General features: G+C 32.8%; 1 protein-coding gene across 14 annotated transcripts in view; it reads right to left on the bottom strand.

Moving 5' to 3' along the window:
• Positions 1–14,644: 14,644 nt before the first annotated feature.
• The window catches only part of LOC143044760 (rap guanine nucleotide exchange factor 6-like), an 83,542-nt gene continuing 78,996 nt past the window's right edge, over positions 14,645–19,190 (bottom strand). For all 14 annotated transcript variants that reach the window (XM_076216901.1, XM_076216911.1, XM_076216902.1 and 11 more), the window contains one exon: positions 14,645–18,902. In XM_076216901.1, the coding sequence (XP_076073016.1) occupies positions 18,868–18,902 (35 nt within the window). In that variant the 3' untranslated portion in view covers positions 14,645–18,867. The remainder of the gene's footprint in view (positions 18,903–19,190) is intronic.

Genomic DNA, 19,190 nt, shown 5'->3' with positions numbered 1-19,190 from the left:
TCTCTACTGTGTATTCGTAGTACATGTTTATAACGCCTTCTACTGTAACAATTTTCATGCGTAGTGGATATCGTAAGCACCTAAAGTTGGCATTGACGGCATTTTCATATCTGATCTTTAGGTCTTGAAGTTTATCATGGAGTAACAACATTTGCTGACAGGCTCTCTGAGTTCTACTCTCAGCTTCTTTCAGTTTGATGCAAAGATGTGGAGAATTCATTGTCTTTAGATTTTTTAGTCTTAGCTTATCGATTGTTTATTGAATGATTTCTGAATACAGAATGATGGCTCAATCGTTTTACACCTTCTTTTTATTTACATACATCGTGTGTCAAACGATGCTCATATTGATGTCAAGATGACACTTTAAAATCGTAAAGTTGTGATGCTCAAATGACACTTAGTGTGTTTTCTTTTCTCCACTTAACACTAATGTGTTAATTAATATATTAATTGATTAATGATGATATCACCCAAGCTCTAGAAGCTAGTGGACTGTCGTTTTATTTAGACCGTTCAACGACAGTTAATTAACTGCCTGATTTCAATGAAAGACTTCCGTATAGACTTTTATAGAGACAAAGAGTGTATAAAGTCAGCAAAGCCAATATACTTTATCAAACTTTAACTTGGCTTAACTTAACTTAACTTGAACTAAGTTGCATGGTTCATGTACCTAACACTACAGGGAGATAACTCTGTAAAATCAGCTAAACGTTTTAATTACGTTGTATTGTTTAAGGAAAAATTAAGCTTCTCAATATCAAAATTAGTGTTTCTATGTTCAGTGGACCGTGAAAATGGGGTAAAATATCTAATTTGGCATTAAAATTAGAAAGATCATATCATAGGGAACATATTCACTAAGTTTGAAGTTGATTGGACTTCAATTTAATCAAAAACTATCTCGACCAAAATCTTTAACCTTGGAGCAGGACAGAAAGACGGACTGACAAACGAATGGACGAACAGACGAACGAACGAACGAACGAACGTACGAACGGACGGACGGACGGACGGACAAACGAACGAACGGACAAATGGACGAACGAACAGACGAACGAACGGACGCACAGACCAGAAAACATTATGCCCATAAATGGGGCATATTTAAAAGAGCCAACTTATAAACAAGCTGTTGGGTATCACCGTAATATTTTAACTTTACTTAACTTTACTTAACTTTACTTAACTTACTTAACTTTACTTTACTTTACTTCTCTAACGCAAATTAAGTGTTTTCGCTCTTAACATATATTTTATTTTTGTGAAAGCATGCTGCTTGATATCGTGATAAGCTTGATCAATCCAGAACTATCCATTTGTGACAGCGTGTCCTTTTTTGTGATAGATACGAAAGCAGCAGTTAAAAGTATATCATAGTTTGGGGAAATATTTGAGTAGAGAACGTCCGAAATTGTAATTTTGAAAGCTAGACTTAATCGTTGTTTTTAAAAGAAGAACACAAAGGATAGATTTTAAAGTAATTTCGTTGTGATGATTTTTACTTTCAGTTTTTAAGTGAGAAAAATATTTGCTAAACGCGACCTTCAATAAGAAATATATTCAAATCCTGCTTTTATTCTTCATGCGTTTAAAATAAAAAAAAGATCTGCATTTCGTAACGTGAACTGCAGAAAAATAAATATGTTTTAAAATCTCCGTTTATTTTTCATCTTATTAAAAAGATCAAAAAGAAAAATTCTTTAAATAAAAACAACAATTCAGACTCTTTTTGAAATATATATGTGGCCCTTAAAAGAGCCCTTTTCACAGTCTGGCGACTGGTAATGGGAACTCTTCAGTGTTCCATGTGTTCTGCGTAATCGTCTTCGAAGGGTTCGTATTCTGCTTCTTCACCAAATAGCTTGTATCTCAGAGCTTCAACTTGCTTCTGTTTCTCTACTGTGTATTCGTAGTACATGTTTATAACGCCTTCTACTGTAACAATTTTCATGCGTAGTGGATATCGTAAGCACCTAAAGTTGGCATTGACGGCATTTTCATATCTGATCTTTAGGTCTTGAAGTTTATCATGGAGTAACAACATTTGCTGACAGGCTCTCTGAGTTCTACTCTCAGCTTCTTTCAGTTTGATGCAAAGATGTGGAGAATTCATTGTCTTTAGATTTTTTAGTCTTAGCTTATCGATTGTTTATTGAATGATTTCTGAATACAGAATGATGGCTCAATCGTTTTACACCTTCTTTTTATTTACATACATCGTGTGTCAAACGATGCTCATATTGATGTCAAGATGACACTTTAAAATCGTAAAGTTGTGATGCTCAAATGACACTTAGTGTGTTTTCTTTTCTCCACTTAACACTAATGTGTTAATTAATATATTAATTGATTAATGATGATATCACCCAAGCTCTAGAAGCTAGTGGACTGTCGTTTTATTTAGACCGTTCAACGACAGTTAATTAACTGCCTGATTTCAATGAAAGACTTCCGTATAGACTTTTATAGAGACAAAGAGTGTATAAAGTCAGCAAAGCCAATATACTTTATCAAACTTTAACTTGGCTTAACTTAACTTAACTTGAACTAAGTTGCATGGTTCATGTACCTAACACTACAGGGAGATAACTCTGTAAAATCAGCTAAACGTTTTAATTACGTTGTATTGTTTAAGGAAAAATTAAGCTTCTCAATATCAAAATTAGTGTTTCTATGTTCAGTGGACCGTGAAAATGGGGTAAAATATCTAATTTGGCATTAAAATTAGAAAGATCATATCATAGGGAACATATTCACTAAGTTTGAAGTTGATTGGACTTCAATTTAATCAAAAACTATCTCGACCAAAATCTTTAACCTTGGAGCAGGACAGAAAGACGGACTGACAAACGAATGGACGAACAGACGAACGAACGAACGAACGAACGAACGAACGAACGTACGAACGGACGGACGGACGGACGGACAAACGAACGAACGGACAAATGGACGAACGAACAGACGAACGAACGGACGCACAGACCAGAAAACATTATGCCCATAAATGGGGCATATTTAAAAGAGCCAACTTATAAACAAGCTGTTGGGTATCACCGTAATATTTTAACTTTACTTAACTTTACTTAACTTTACTTAACTTACTTAACTTTACTTTACTTTACTTCACTAACGCAAATTAAGTGTTTTCGCTCTTAACATATATTTTATTTTTGTGAAAGCATGCTGCTTGATATCGTGATAAGCTTGATCAATCCAGAACTATCCATTTGTGACAGCGTGTCCTTTTTTGTGATAGATACGAAAGCAGCAGTTAAAAGTATATCATAGTTTGGGGAAATATTTGAGTAGAGAACGTCCGAAATTGTAATTTTGAAAGCTAGACTTAATCGTTGTTTTTAAAAGAAGAACACAAAGGATAGATTTTAAAGTAATTTCGTTGTGATGATTTTTACTTTCAGTTTTTAAGTGAGAAAAATATTTGCTAAACGCGACCTTCAATAAGAAATATATTCAAATCCTGCTTTTATTCTTCATGCGTTTAAAATAAAAAAAAGATCTGCATTTCGTAACGTGAACTGCAGAAAAATAAATATGTTTTAAAATCTCCGTTTATTTTTCATCTTATTAAAAAGATCAAAAAGAAAAATTCTTTAAATAAAAACAACAATTCAGACTCTTTTTGAAATATATATGTGGCCCTTAAAAGAGCCCTTTTCACAGTCTGGCGACTGGTAATGGGAACTCTTCAGTGTTCCATGTGTTCTGCGTAATCGTCTTCGAAGGGTTCGTATTCTGCTTCTTCACCAAATAGCTTGTATCTCAGAGCTTCAACTTGCTTCTGTTTCTCTACTGTGTATTCGTAGTACATGTTTATAACGCCTTCTACTGTAACAATTTTCATGCGTAGTGGATATCGTAAGCACCTAAAGTTGGCATTGACGGCATTTTCATATCTGATCTTTAGGTCTTGAAGTTTATCATGGAGTAACAACATTTGCTGACAGGCTCTCTGAGTTCTACTCTCAGCTTCTTTCAGTTTGATGCAAAGATGTGGAGAATTCATTGTCTTTAGATTTTTTAGTCTTAGCTTATCGATTGTTTATTGAATGATTTCTGAATACAGAATGATGGCTCAATCGTTTTACACCTTCTTTTTATTTACATACATCGTGTGTCAAACGATGCTCATATTGATGTCAAGATGACACTTTAAAATCGTAAAGTTGTGATGCTCAAATGACACTTAGTGTGTTTTCTTTTCTCCACTTAACACTAATGTGTTAATTAATATATTAATTGATTAATGATGATATCACCCAAGCTCTAGAAGCTAGTGGACTGTCGTTTTATTTAGACCGTTCAACGACAGTTAATTAACTGCCTGATTTCAATGAAAGACTTCCGTATAGACTTTTATAGAGACAAAGAGTGTATAAAGTCAGCAAAGCCAATATACTTTATCAAACTTTAACTTGGCTTAACTTAACTTAACTTGAACTAAGTTGCATGGTTCATGTACCTAACACTACAGGGAGATAACTCTGTAAAATCAGCTAAACGTTTTAATTACGTTGTATTGTTTAAGGAAAAATTAAGCTTCTCAATATCAAAATTAGTGTTTCTATGTTCAGTGGACCGTGAAAATGGGGTAAAATATCTAATTTGGCATTAAAATTAGAAAGATCATATCATAGGGAACATATTCACTAAGTTTGAAGTTGATTGGACTTCAATTTAATCAAAAACTATCTCGACCAAAATCTTTAACCTTGGAGCAGGACAGAAAGACGGACTGACAAACGAATGGACGAACAGACGAACGAACGAACGAACGAACGTACGAACGGACGGACGGACGGACGGACAAACGAACGAACGGACAAATGGACGAACGAACAGACGAACGAACGGACGCACAGACCAGAAAACATTATGCCCATAAATGGGGCATATTTAAAAGAGCCAACTTATAAACAAGCTGTTGGGTATCACCGTAATATTTTAACTTTACTTAACTTTACTTAACTTTACTTAACTTACTTAACTTTACTTTACTTTACTTCACTAACGCAAATTAAGTGTTTTCGCTCTTAACATATATTTTATTTTTGTGAAAGCATGCTGCTTGATATCGTGATAAGCTTGATCAATCCAGAACTATCCATTTGTGACAGCGTGTCCTTTTTTGTGATAGATACGAAAGCAGCAGTTAAAAGTATATCATAGTTTGGGGAAATATTTGAGTAGAGAACGTCCGAAATTGTAATTTTGAAAGCTAGACTTAATCGTTGTTTTTAAAAGAAGAACACAAAGGATAGATTTTAAAGTAATTTCGTTGTGATGATTTTTACTTTCAGTTTTTAAGTGAGAAAAATATTTGCTAAACGCGACCTTCAATAAGAAATATATTCAAATCCTGCTTTTATTCTTCATGCGTTTAAAATAAAAAAAAGATCTGCATTTCGTAACGTGAACTGCAGAAAAATAAATATGTTTTAAAATCTCCGTTTATTTTTCATCTTATTAAAAAGATCAAAAAGAAAAATTCTTTAAATAAAAACAACAATTCAGACTCTTTTTGAAATATATATGTGGCCCTTAAAAGAGCCCTTTTCACAGTCTGGCGACTGGTAATGGGAACTCTTCAGTGTTCCATGTGTTCTGCGTAATCGTCTTCGAAGGGTTCGTATTCTGCTTCTTCACCAAATAGCTTGTATCTCAGAGCTTCAACTTGCTTCTGTTTCTCTACTGTGTATTCGTAGTACATGTTTATAACGCCTTCTACTGTAACAATTTTCATGCGTAGTGGATATCGTAAGCACCTAAAGTTGGCATTGACGGCATTTTCATATCTGATCTTTAGGTCTTGAAGTTTATCATGGAGTAACAACATTTGCTGACAGGCTCTCTGAGTTCTACTCTCAGCTTCTTTCAGTTTGATGCAAAGATGTGGAGAATTCATTGTCTTTAGATTTTTTAGTCTTAGCTTATCGATTGTTTATTGAATGATTTCTGAATACAGAATGATGGCTCAATCGTTTTACACCTTCTTTTTATTTACATACATCGTGTGTCAAACGATGCTCATATTGATGTCAAGATGACACTTTAAAATCGTAAAGTTGTGATGCTCAAATGACACTTAGTGTGTTTTCTTTTCTCCACTTAACACTAATGTGTTAATTAATATATTAATTGATTAATGATGATATCACCCAAGCTCTAGAAGCTAGTGGACTGTCGTTTTATTTAGACCGTTCAACGACAGTTAATTAACTGCCTGATTTCAATGAAAGACTTCCGTATAGACTTTTATAGAGACAAAGAGTGTATAAAGTCAGCAAAGCCAATATACTTTATCAAACTTTAACTTGGCTTAACTTAACTTAACTTGAACTAAGTTGCATGGTTCATGTACCTAACACTACAGGGAGATAACTCTGTAAAATCAGCTAAACGTTTTAATTACGTTGTATTGTTTAAGGAAAAATTAAGCTTCTCAATATCAAAATTAGTGTTTCTATGTTCAGTGGACCGTGAAAATGGGGTAAAATATCTAATTTGGCATTAAAATTAGAAAGATCATATCATAGGGAACATATTCACTAAGTTTGAAGTTGATTGGACTTCAATTTAATCAAAAACTATCTCGACCAAAATCTTTAACCTTGGAGCAGGACAGAAAGACGGACTGACAAACGAATGGACGAACAGACGAACGAACGAACGAACGAACGAACGTACGAACGGACGGACGGACGGACGGACAAACGAACGAACGGACAAATGGACGAACGAACAGACGAACGAACGGACGCACAGACCAGAAAACATTATGCCCATAAATGGGGCATATTTAAAAGAGCCAACTTATAAACAAGCTGTTGGGTATCACCGTAATATTTTAACTTTACTTAACTTTACTTAACTTTACTTAACTTACTTAACTTTACTTTACTTTACTTCACTAACGCAAATTAAGTGTTTTCGCTCTTAACATATATTTTATTTTTGTGAAAGCATGCTGCTTGATATCGTGATAAGCTTGATCAATCCAGAACTATCCATTTGTGACAGCGTGTCCTTTTTTGTGATAGATACGAAAGCAGCAGTTAAAAGTATATCATAGTTTGGGGAAATATTTGAGTAGAGAACGTCCGAAATTGTAATTTTGAAAGCTAGACTTAATCGTTGTTTTTAAAAGAAGAACACAAAGGATAGATTTTAAAGTAATTTCGTTGTGATGATTTTTACTTTCAGTTTTTAAGTGAGAAAAATATTTGCTAAACGCGACCTTCAATAAGAAATATATTCAAATCCTGCTTTTATTCTTCATGCGTTTAAAATAAAAAAAAGATCTGCATTTCGTAACGTGAACTGCAGAAAAATAAATATGTTTTAAAATCTCCGTTTATTTTTCATCTTATTAAAAAGATCAAAAAGAAAAATTCTTTAAATAAAAACAACAATTCAGACTCTTTTTGAAATATATATGTGGCCCTTAAAAGAGCCCTTTTCACAGTCTGGCGACTGGTAATGGGAACTCTTCAGTGTTCCATGTGTTCTGCGTAATCGTCTTCGAAGGGTTCGTATTCTGCTTCTTCACCAAATAGCTTGTATCTCAGAGCTTCAACTTGCTTCTGTTTCTCTACTGTGTATTCGTAGTACATGTTTATAACGCCTTCTACTGTAACAATTTTCATGCGTAGTGGATATCGTAAGCACCTAAAGTTGGCATTGACGGCATTTTCATATCTGATCTTTAGGTCTTGAAGTTTATCATGGAGTAACAACATTTGCTGACAGGCTCTCTGAGTTCTACTCTCAGCTTCTTTCAGTTTGATGCAAAGATGTGGAGAATTCATTGTCTTTAGATTTTTTAGTCTTAGCTTATCGATTGTTTATTGAATGATTTCTGAATACAGAATGATGGCTCAATCGTTTTACACCTTCTTTTTATTTACATACATCGTGTGTCAAACGATGCTCATATTGATGTCAAGATGACACTTTAAAATCGTAAAGTTGTGATGCTCAAATGACACTTAGTGTGTTTTCTTTTCTCCACTTAACACTAATGTGTTAATTAATATATTAATTGATTAATGATGATATCACCCAAGCTCTAGAAGCTAGTGGACTGTCGTTTTATTTAGACCGTTCAACGACAGTTAATTAACTGCCTGATTTCAATGAAAGACTTCCGTATAGACTTTTATAGAGACAAAGAGTGTATAAAGTCAGCAAAGCCAATATACTTTATCAAACTTTAACTTGGCTTAACTTAACTTAACTTGAACTAAGTTGCATGGTTCATGTACCTAACACTACAGGGAGATAACTCTGTAAAATCAGCTAAACGTTTTAATTACGTTGTATTGTTTAAGGAAAAATTAAGCTTCTCAATATCAAAATTAGTGTTTCTATGTTCAGTGGACCGTGAAAATGGGGTAAAATATCTAATTTGGCATTAAAATTAGAAAGATCATATCATAGGGAACATATTCACTAAGTTTGAAGTTGATTGGACTTCAATTTAATCAAAAACTATCTCGACCAAAATCTTTAACCTTGGAGCAGGACAGAAAGACGGACTGACAAACGAATGGACGAACAGACGAACGAACGAACGAACGAACGAACGTACGAACGGACGGACGGACGGACGGACAAACGAACGAACGGACAAATGGACGAACGAACAGACGAACGAACGGACGCACAGACCAGAAAACATTATGCCCATAAATGGGGCATATTTAAAAGAGCCAACTTATAAACAAGCTGTTGGGTATCACCGTAATATTTTAACTTTACTTAACTTTACTTAACTTTACTTAACTTACTTAACTTTACTTTACTTTACTTCACTAACGCAAATTAAGTGTTTTCGCTCTTAACATATATTTTATTTTTGTGAAAGCATGCTGCTTGATATCGTGATAAGCTTGATCAATCCAGAACTATCCATTTGTGACAGCGTGTCCTTTTTTGTGATAGATACGAAAGCAGCAGTTAAAAGTATATCATAGTTTGGGGAAATATTTGAGTAGAGAACGTCCGAAATTGTAATTTTGAAAGCTAGACTTAATCGTTGTTTTTAAAAGAAGAACACAAAGGATAGATTTTAAAGTAATTTCGTTGTGATGAGTTTTACTTTCAGTTTTTAAGTGAGAAAAATATTTGCTAAACGCGACCTTCAATAAGAAATATATTCAAATCCTGCTTTTATTCTTCATGCGTTTAAAATAAAAAAAAGATCTGCATTTCGTAACGTGAACTGCAGAAAAATAAATATGTTTTAAAATCTCCGTTTATTTTTCATCTTATTAAAAAGATCAAAAGAAAAATTCTTTAAATAAAAACAACAATTCAGACTCTTTTTGAAATATATATGTGGCCCTTAAAAGAGCCCTTTTCACAGTCTGGCGACTGGTAATGGGAACTCTTCAGTGTTCCATGTGTTCTGCGTAATCGTCTTCGAAGGGTTCGTATTCTGCTTCTTCACCAAATAGCTTGTATCTCAGAGCTTCAACTTGCTTCTGTTTCTCTACTGTGTATTCGTAGTACATGTTTATAACGCCTTCTACTGTAACAATTTTCATGCGTAGTGGATATCGTAAGCACCTAAAGTTGGCATTGACGGCATTTTCATATCTGATCTTTAGGTCTTGAAGTTTATCATGGAGTAACAACATTTGCTGACAGGCTCTCTGAGTTCTACTCTCAGCTTCTTTCAGTTTGATGCAAAGATGTGGAGAATTCATTGTCTTTAGATTTTTTAGTCTTAGCTTATCGATTGTTTATTGAATGATTTCTGAATACAGAATGATGGCTCAATCGTTTTACACCTTCTTTTTATTTACATACATCGTGTGTCAAACGATGCTCATATTGATGTCAAGATGACACTTTAAAATCGTAAAGTTGTGATGCTCAAATGACACTTAGTGTGTTTTCTTTTCTCCACTTAACACTAATGTGTTAATTAATATATTAATTGATTAATGATGATATCACCCAAGCTCTAGAAGCTAGTGGACTGTCGTTTTATTTAGACCGTTCAACGACAGTTAATTAACTGCCTGATTTCAATGAAAGACTTCCGTATAGACTTTTATAGAGACAAAGAGTGTATAAAGTCAGCAAAGCCAATATACTTTATTAAACTTTAACTTGGCTTAACTTAACTTAACTTGAACTAAGGTACCTAATACTACAGGGAGATAACTATGTAAAATCAGCTAAACGTTTTAATTACGTTGTATTGTTTAAGGAAAAATTAAGCTTCTCAATATCAAAATTAGTGTTTTTATGTTCAGTGGACCGTGAAAATGGGGTAAAATATCTAATTCGGCATTAAAATTAGAAAGATCATATCATAGGGAACATATTTACTAAGTTTCAAATTGATTGGACTTCAATTTAATCAAAAACTATCTCGACCAAAAACTTTAACCCGGAGCGGGATAGAAAGACGGACTGACGAACGAATGAACGAACAGACGAACGAACGAACGAACGTACGTACGGACGGACGGACGGACGGACGGATGGACGAACGAACAGACGCACAGACCAGAAAGCAAATGGGACATATTTAAACGAGCCAACTTACAGTCAAGGTGTTGGGTACCACCGTAATATTTTGACTTGACTTGACTTGACTTGACTTGACTTGACTTGACTTGACTTGACTTGACTTGACTTGACTTGACTTGACTTGACTTGACTTGACTTGACTTGACTTGACTTGACTTGACTTGACTTGACTTGACTTGACTTGACTTGACTTGACTTGACTTGACTTGACTTGACTTGACTTGACTTGACTTGACTTGACTTGACTTGACTTGACTTGACTTGACTTGACTTGACTTGACCGTGATATGATTGCCAAAGAGACATCTCTCCGCGAGAGACAAATGAAACAGAAATCACTAACTATAGGTCACCAAACGGCCTTCAACAATGAGCAATATCCATTTGTGAAAGCGTGGTCTTTTTTGCGATGTATGCGAAAGCAGCAGGTAGAAAGAGATCATAGTTTTGGGAAATTATTTGAGTAGAGAACGTCCGAAATTTTAATTTTGAAAGCTTGACTTTATCGTTGTTTTTAAAAGAAGAAAACAAAGGATTGATAAGTAATTTCGTTGTGATGAATTTTCCTTTCATTTTTTAAGTGAAAAAAAAACAAGTTGCTAAACGCGACCTTCAGTAAGAATTACACTCAAATCCTGCTTTTATTCTTCGTGCGTTATAAAAGAAAGAAAGATTTGCAATTGCTAAAACGTGAACTGCAGAGAAAAAAAATATGTTTAAAGTTTTCCGTTAATTTATCCTCTAAATAAAAAGAACAGTACAAAATTCTTATTTTAATCTTGATATCATGACCAAAAAATTGAATTGCTGGACTTGATTTACAATGAAAAATATACGAAGAAACCGCTTAAACGAAAGTGATTGTATATAATGGAATACTTTATTTCATTTGCCTACGGGTTCTAATTGTATTTATTTAATTTATTTTTAAATAGAAAGCTTCGATGGTGATAACAACAATTCAGACTCTTTTTGAAATATGATTGTGGCTCTTAAAAGAGCCCTTTTAATAGTCTGACGACTTGTAATGGGAACTCTTCAGTGTTCCACGCGTTCTGCGTAATCTTATTCATAGAGTTCATATTCTGCTTCTTCACCAAATAGCTTGTATCTCATAGCTTCAACTTGCTTCTGTTTCTCTACTGTGTATTCGTAGTACATGTTTATAACGCCTTCTACTGTAACAATTTTCATACGTAGTGGATATCGCAAGCACCTAAAGTTGGCATTGACGGCATTTTCATATCTGATTTTTAGGTCTTGAAGTTTATCATGGAGTAACAACATTTGCTGACAGGCTCTCTGAGTTCTACTCTCAGCCTCTTTCAGTTTGATGTAAAGATGTGGAGAATTCATTTTCTTTAGACTCAGAATATCAATTGTTTATTGAATGATTTCTGAATACAGAATGATGACTCAATCGTTTTACACCTTCTTTTTATTTACATACATCGTGTGTCAAACGATGCTCATATTGATGTCAATATGACACTTAAAAATCGTAAAGTCGTGAGGTTCAAATGACACTTGATGTGTTTTCTTTTCTCCACTTAACACTAATGTGTACTGTTAATTAATATATTGTTTGATTAATCATGATATCACCCAAGCTCTAGAAGCTAGTGGACTGTCGTTTTATTTGGACCGTTCAACGACAGTTAATTAACTACCTGATTAGGATGAATGACTTTCGTCAAGAGCGGATAAGTCAGGAAAGCCAATACACTTTACTTTAGTTTTCATCATTTTACTTTACTTTAGAAAATCGTTCGATTAATTGCGATATCACACAAGCTCTAGAAACTAGTTATGTGCAGTTTAAAGACAGTTAATTAGCTTCTTGATTAGAAAGACTGAAAGATCATTTATACATTTGTACTTTTTAGTATATATATATATAAAAAAAAAAAAAAGAAGATGCGGTATGATTGTCAACGGGAAAACTCTCCACAAGATATGTATTTATTTGTTTCTTTTTCTTTACTTTACCTTGATTCGTTTAATTTTTACTTTATTGTGTCTTATCTAGCATTATACGAGCTTGAAACGTGAACTGTTTTACTCTAGTCATTCGATGGATACCTTATACTTACAGTAGCCTGTCCATGCTGACTAGAAGTTTGTTGGACTATATTGTCTTGCTGTAGAATTATAAATGGTAGGTGTCTGTTTTTACAGACTTTACATTTTTTTAAGTTTTTTTTACAAACCAGATATTTGGGGTCATATAATACCTCCTTATGACTTGCACTTAAAAAAATATGTAATACCTGGCGTCTCTACCATTAACAGATTGGCCTGAAAATTACTCCTACCTCCACTCGATTTTAGCTACTTTTCATAGTTTTCTTATTTTGAAGGCAAATTTTGAACTCCAAGAGAGAGCATTTAGGTTGTCATCTATTTATAACAAACATCTGGAAAGGGTTGAAATGGGGAATATGTCCATGTCCCCGCTTGCATATAAAGTTAAATAGGGACATAACTCAAGAACTGTAAAGTAACACTATCTGCATTTTTACTTGATCTGAGTTTTTTGGTACATGTTATAAGCATTTTGTATACGTTTGATTACATTTAATTGAGGCAAACTTTAGTTTAGAATGGAAACAATAAAATCATTAATTTTCCATTTGTAAAGGGACATAACCCTAGAACAGTAAAAGTTACGCCAGCAAAATTCGAACTTGAACTGTGTTTTGTGGTAATAAGCATTATGCATAAGTTTCATAACATTTAATTGAGCCAAACTTAAGTTGTAGAACAGAAACATAATTCAGCATTTTTGTTCCATTTGTAAAGGAGCATAAATCTAAAACGGTAAAAGTAATGTCATCAAAATTCAGATTTGATCTGTGATTTGTGTTAATTAGCATTGTGCATAAGTTTCATAACATCTGATTGATGAAACTAAAGTTAGAGAACAGAAATGAATATTTTAGCAATTTTTCCACTTGTTAAGGGGCATAACTCTAAAACAATAAAAGTAAGGCAACCAAAAAATTCGAATTTGAAATATGTTTTGTGGTAATCAGTATTAGGTATTATATGTTGGGGGCATAAAAAGTATGGAGGGTCAAAGGTTCTTTAAAAGAGTGGCTGAAGAAATCAGGACTACAGACAGGATGTGGTTGAAGGGGTTCAAGTCCAGTAACTATGGAACAGAAAAACAGAAAATAAAAAATAACTGAAAAGGAACTTTCGTTCATCAATTCCAACAATAATCTTATGCATGATATGCCTGTTTTTTTTTTTTTTGTTTTTTTTTTTTAAAGAATAAAGTTCAATTATTTCTCAATGCCATACAAGAAATTCATCAAAAACTAAAGGGTTGTTATTCTAATAGATATAAACCAGTCATCAAAGTTTCACGAAAACTGCTCAAAGCACTTGTGAGACATTGTCTGAAAACTGGAAAATCACCCCCTTTCTTATGAATATAATACTCCAAATTGGGTTGTCACATCTTAAATTATATTGGCGATAGACCTGGACCTGCAGATCATTGCTGGTCCGATACCGCAATTATTTCGTAGTGCATTTCTTTTGGAACATAAATGAAAATAAAAAAAATCCCACCTGCGCTTTCTTCAAGTGTGTTGTACTACTTTTGGGACAAATTATATCAAAATTATAGAAAACTTCATTGGCTCTAACTCAAAATATGGACAGGTTTATGTTTAGGGCGTCTTGAAATCTTTTGTCAGCTTCCAAAGTGCTAATTTCAACCTTTTTCAGCTGGACCAAATCACTACTTTCCTTTAAAATTCTGGACCCAAATTTTTTTACAGTGTAATTTTACCCCCCTACTTGCAATTTGAGCCATTAAACATGGAGAAATTAATTTGGAAGTGGTATAAAAATTAATGGCAAGTAACCCACTATCAACACTAGGGACTATATTCGTGAGCAACGAAAATCAAGGGACGACAATTGTGGTCTCGGACCTGCTGTGGGTTTGGTAAGCCAAACCAAGCCTAAACTATTTAACATCTAAAATCAAACATCTCACATCATTAAAAGATACATTTTGTCTAAAACTGAAACTGCAAAACTATAACATAAATGGTACTAGTTAAGTGTTTTATAATTTATTGACATATTATCATTTTCAACAATATTTACACAAAAATAAACAATGATGTGCCATAATTAATGAGCGTTTAATGACTAGACAATGTAATGAAAATTAGGCTTGTAACCATGGCAACTAAATTTGTAATAACATCAGTCTTGTAACCATGTCAAATTAGCAAGTAATGAAAATTTTGCTTGTAACCTTGGTAACTTAATATATAACAGCATCAGGCTTTTAACCATGTCAACTTTTTATGTAATCCCTTCAAAATTAAGCTTGTAACCATGGCAACTGTATAACATGTAATGTCGTAACCTTAAAAATCTTTGTGAAATCGAGGGGAAAAAGATCAAGGCCACCTAATTTCAATTTTATGTTTTGGAATACTGTACCTTGTTTGACAATACTTTTGCTTAAATATTTTTGAACTTGGCAAAATGTTCAACTTTATTTAAAAAAAATAACCCCCCAAAAAACTGGCAAGTTACATTGTTTGACATGATGGTGATAGAAGTTTTAAACGACCTTGACTGGCTGTACAGCTCTCACACTGTTTGACATGAAGCCTTCATTTACTGAATTCCATTGGTTTTCTATTTTCAAATATAACATGGTGTATGTTAAGTCTTAATGTAAGTACGAACTGTAAAACTTATACATTGCAAAACCTGAAATGATTCAGACCATTTCAATCTGTAAAATTGGTTAAACTTTAAAAAAAAAAAAAAATAACAATCATTCATTCCCTTACAGACTACCTTTACCAAAATCAAACTCCCCCTCCCCCTTATAAAAAATCCTTCAAATTTTTTAATAACTTTTATTATAAACTGCAAAATAATATGTAAACAAGACAAATTTCTATGTTTGTTTATACAAAAAAATGAGATTTGAACAATGATTAAATGAGGCATTTTGAAATGTTTAACAGACATGTCATGTTACTGCACCTATCCCATACATTATACAATATCCCCTACCCCCTTTTATTACCATACCTTAGCTATGCAAGTATCATCAAAACATTGTTACTGTATTTGAATCATAATTTGTAAACAGCAGAAAAAAACTTAATTCTCAGAGAATCATTCAAATAAAATTGTTTTGTTATAAAATTTTGGCCATACTGTTAATAATGCAATTTTTACATATATTTGATATTTTAAAGGATTTGGGAAAGTTGTAAAATTCCTAAATCTTTTTTAACACTATATTTCTTTTCCTATTCAAACAAGTTCAACAATATTTGTCTGTATTTGTTTCACTATCAAAGTCAAAGTAAAAAGTTTTTGTTTTGAAATAATTTCAATACTTACAATCTATACTAAGGGTTAGTTCTTAATATATAAATATTAAATTAATATATCTGAGGGGTTAATGGTATACAGGCATATATTTATATATAATTCAGTGTTCTCCCCAGGAGTTTTTAAAGTGCTGTTCTAAGCATGCACTATTAGATTATTTAACTTCTCTGTCACATCACATTTTATGACTTTGATGAAATGTTGTTTATTTTAAGGTGGTACCTAACACTACTACATAACTCTGTAAAATCAGCTTAACGTTTTAATCATGTTGTATTGTTAAGGAAATATTAAGCTTTCCAATGATCAAAATCAGTGTTTGTCAAACTGCTATATATCCAATGAAATTGTTCTGAGAAAGTGTGTTGTTTAAATTTTTGGAATTTTTATATTTTTGTCAAAGGGTCAAAGTAAATATTTTGTCAAATTTTTTTGAAAATTGAATGAACCAAATTAATTTTAGTCAAGTTGTTTGGTACCACCTGAAATATATCAAAAAGAATACTGCTTTTACAAACAATTTGAATAATAAAGTCAGTATAAGTTAAGAGTTTCATTAAATATAATGTTATAGGATTAAACACATTTTTTGTAGATGGTTTCTATGACAACAATGCACAAACAAACTGAAATCAGAGTCTCAAGTTTATGTATTTTTCATTTAACTCTTTCAAGTAGGATACTTAAAATAAATTTATATTTTCCTGGTAATAAAGGTTTGGTTAGGACCTCATTTTGACCTTATTTTTTATTAACTGGTCCCCTGAACAACTCAGCACAACGAGATCATGGACATCAGAAAACAGAAAGCAAACAGGTATGGTCAGGGAACCCAAAACTTAAAATAACGGATTCCTTTGCAAATACTGTAGCCCTGGAGATTGCAGCACATTCATGGCCTAGGGAGAACACAGTATTTACACATAAGGTCACACATATGTATTACTTCTGCTGCCTACCAACTACACATTATGTTAAATAGTCTTTATCTGGATTGTAACACACATTCAAAATTCATGACACAACACATTCTTTCAAAAAATATAATAAAAAAAATCTGTTCTGGATTACAGCTCTCTTTGACTTTTTCTCTTGATTAGTGTATTGTTTAATTTAATAATAATTGATGATAAAACTAAAGTCTAAGAGACAAGAATTTGGTCCTACCATTAAATGAAGATTTTATTTGTACCAAATGTTTAACCCTTTCCTCCATAATGATGTCTTTGATGCCACCCCCTTTACTCAATAAAGACGCCTTTTGACACCTGTGTAGTACCTCTGTTGAAACGCTTTGACTATTAAATGTCTGCATCAGACTTAATAAAATTTGTATTCAATTTGAAAAGGATATTCATAAATATATCTGACGTAAATTAATTTGATGAAATATTTGTTTTTCGCAATGCAATGATACTTTAAAGCATTTTTTTTTAAATCCTGTGCGAATCAAGTATGCAAAAAAAAAACATTCATTAAGGAAAGGGTTAAAAAAGTTCATATAGATCTCCTCACCCTTTTTCCGAGATATAATTTGTGTTTAAAAAGTGATATATTCATTAAAATTTCTGATTTTTACTTTGACATAAACAGTTGTCTAAAAATGAAAATAAAAGCACAAATTTATAAGACATCAAATACTGTAATCAGTATGACAGAATTGCTTTTGTGATTTGATCATAAATGTAATATAAAGTTATTTGGAGAGGGGGCCAAATCGTACCTTGTCTTTTGCTTGATTTTAGACCAGATTGTAATAATTAACTGAATTTAACTCTAACATATCCAACCTAATGGTAAATACAGAATAGGTTAAATGTTAACAATGTTAATTCAACATTTAAATGCAAACAGTAAAGTTTATTGATTTTATTGTCATAACATTAAATTCCTAGTCTACTGAATGAATGGAAATGTCAGGCAGCATCGAATGTCAATAGTTAACCCCCAATATATAGATCGTAATTTACCTCTAACATTTGCTGATGAATGAAATCATGAAATCCCAAATATATAAATTGTACAATAAATTATGTACTACTAAATGTCCTGATATTCATTTCTAAGTCAACCTTGTATGATACAGATAACATAAATATTGCTTCTTTTCCCGTAATTTTACAAATCAATAATTTTTCCCATTTAAAGCTCTTTCTTTACAAATAAGAAGTACTGTTTTTATTCATACTTATAGCGGTCTTACACACGCACTCACGTGTCTTACATGCACACTCATGTTTTACACACACATTCATATATCTTATACACACACACACACACACTCATAGATCTTACACACACTCCTATCAACTTTTTACCACACACAGACAAACAAATAACAAACACAAGGATCTCCATGTGTTGAGAAAAACAACACTGTGAACATAAATACAAGGGTTTTGTGTCTTTGGCATAAAATTACTAATTGGAAGCTCATAAAAAACATGATCTTGCAAACAAAAGTGAGAAGGGTTGATCTCACTGAGAGGGATCATTCTAACAAATACATGAGAGAATAACCAATAAAATCTCAATGTCACATGACACAGATCATGGCACTCTGTGTTTGTGTTGTCAATAGTAGCACTAAGGTTCAATGGTAAACAGCACAATGATTCTAAAACTCTATCTCCCATTTGCTAAGATACCTAATCAAAATATATTATACTCTAATCTCCACTGCTATTCATCATATAATAATTATTGTCACATTCAATTAACTCTCAGTTGAGATTTGTTTATTTTTCCTTGAGATTCACACATAATAATACTTGGATAACATCTTTATAGAGTTGCCTCCCCTTGATTATGGCCAATCAAGCTGACATCTCAGAGTTACGTCCCCTTGATGACAAGGAACCAAGCAGGACTATCACAGATTTAAATGAGGAATTGCACCATTAAAACAAATGTTCATACAGCTGATACTTGTTCTTCTTCATCTTGATCTGGAAAAAAAAGGAATAATATTTATCTCTTTTTTTTCTTTTTCATCATTGATTAGATTTTTACCTACATGAAGACTGTTTCTTAAATTCTTAAATACTTGTACATTGCCAAACCATGGCTCTCTGCAGTAATCTTCTACAAATCCAGTTTTCACCATTTTACATCAACCATACAGCTTTCACATCATTTCCAAACTCCTATTTCACATACAGCCTTATAACGTCTCTTTTAATTTTTCCAGATATTATTTAAAAGTTAGAAAAACAATAGCTTTTAAAGTAAAGATT

Source organism: Mytilus galloprovincialis, chromosome 9 (assembly GCF_965363235.1).
Source record: "Mytilus galloprovincialis chromosome 9, xbMytGall1.hap1.1, whole genome shotgun sequence".
Classification (NCBI taxonomy): domain Eukaryota; kingdom Metazoa; phylum Mollusca; class Bivalvia; order Mytilida; family Mytilidae; genus Mytilus; species Mytilus galloprovincialis.
Note: the sequence above shows the minus strand (reverse complement) of the source record. Positions and strands in the feature narration are given on the sequence as shown.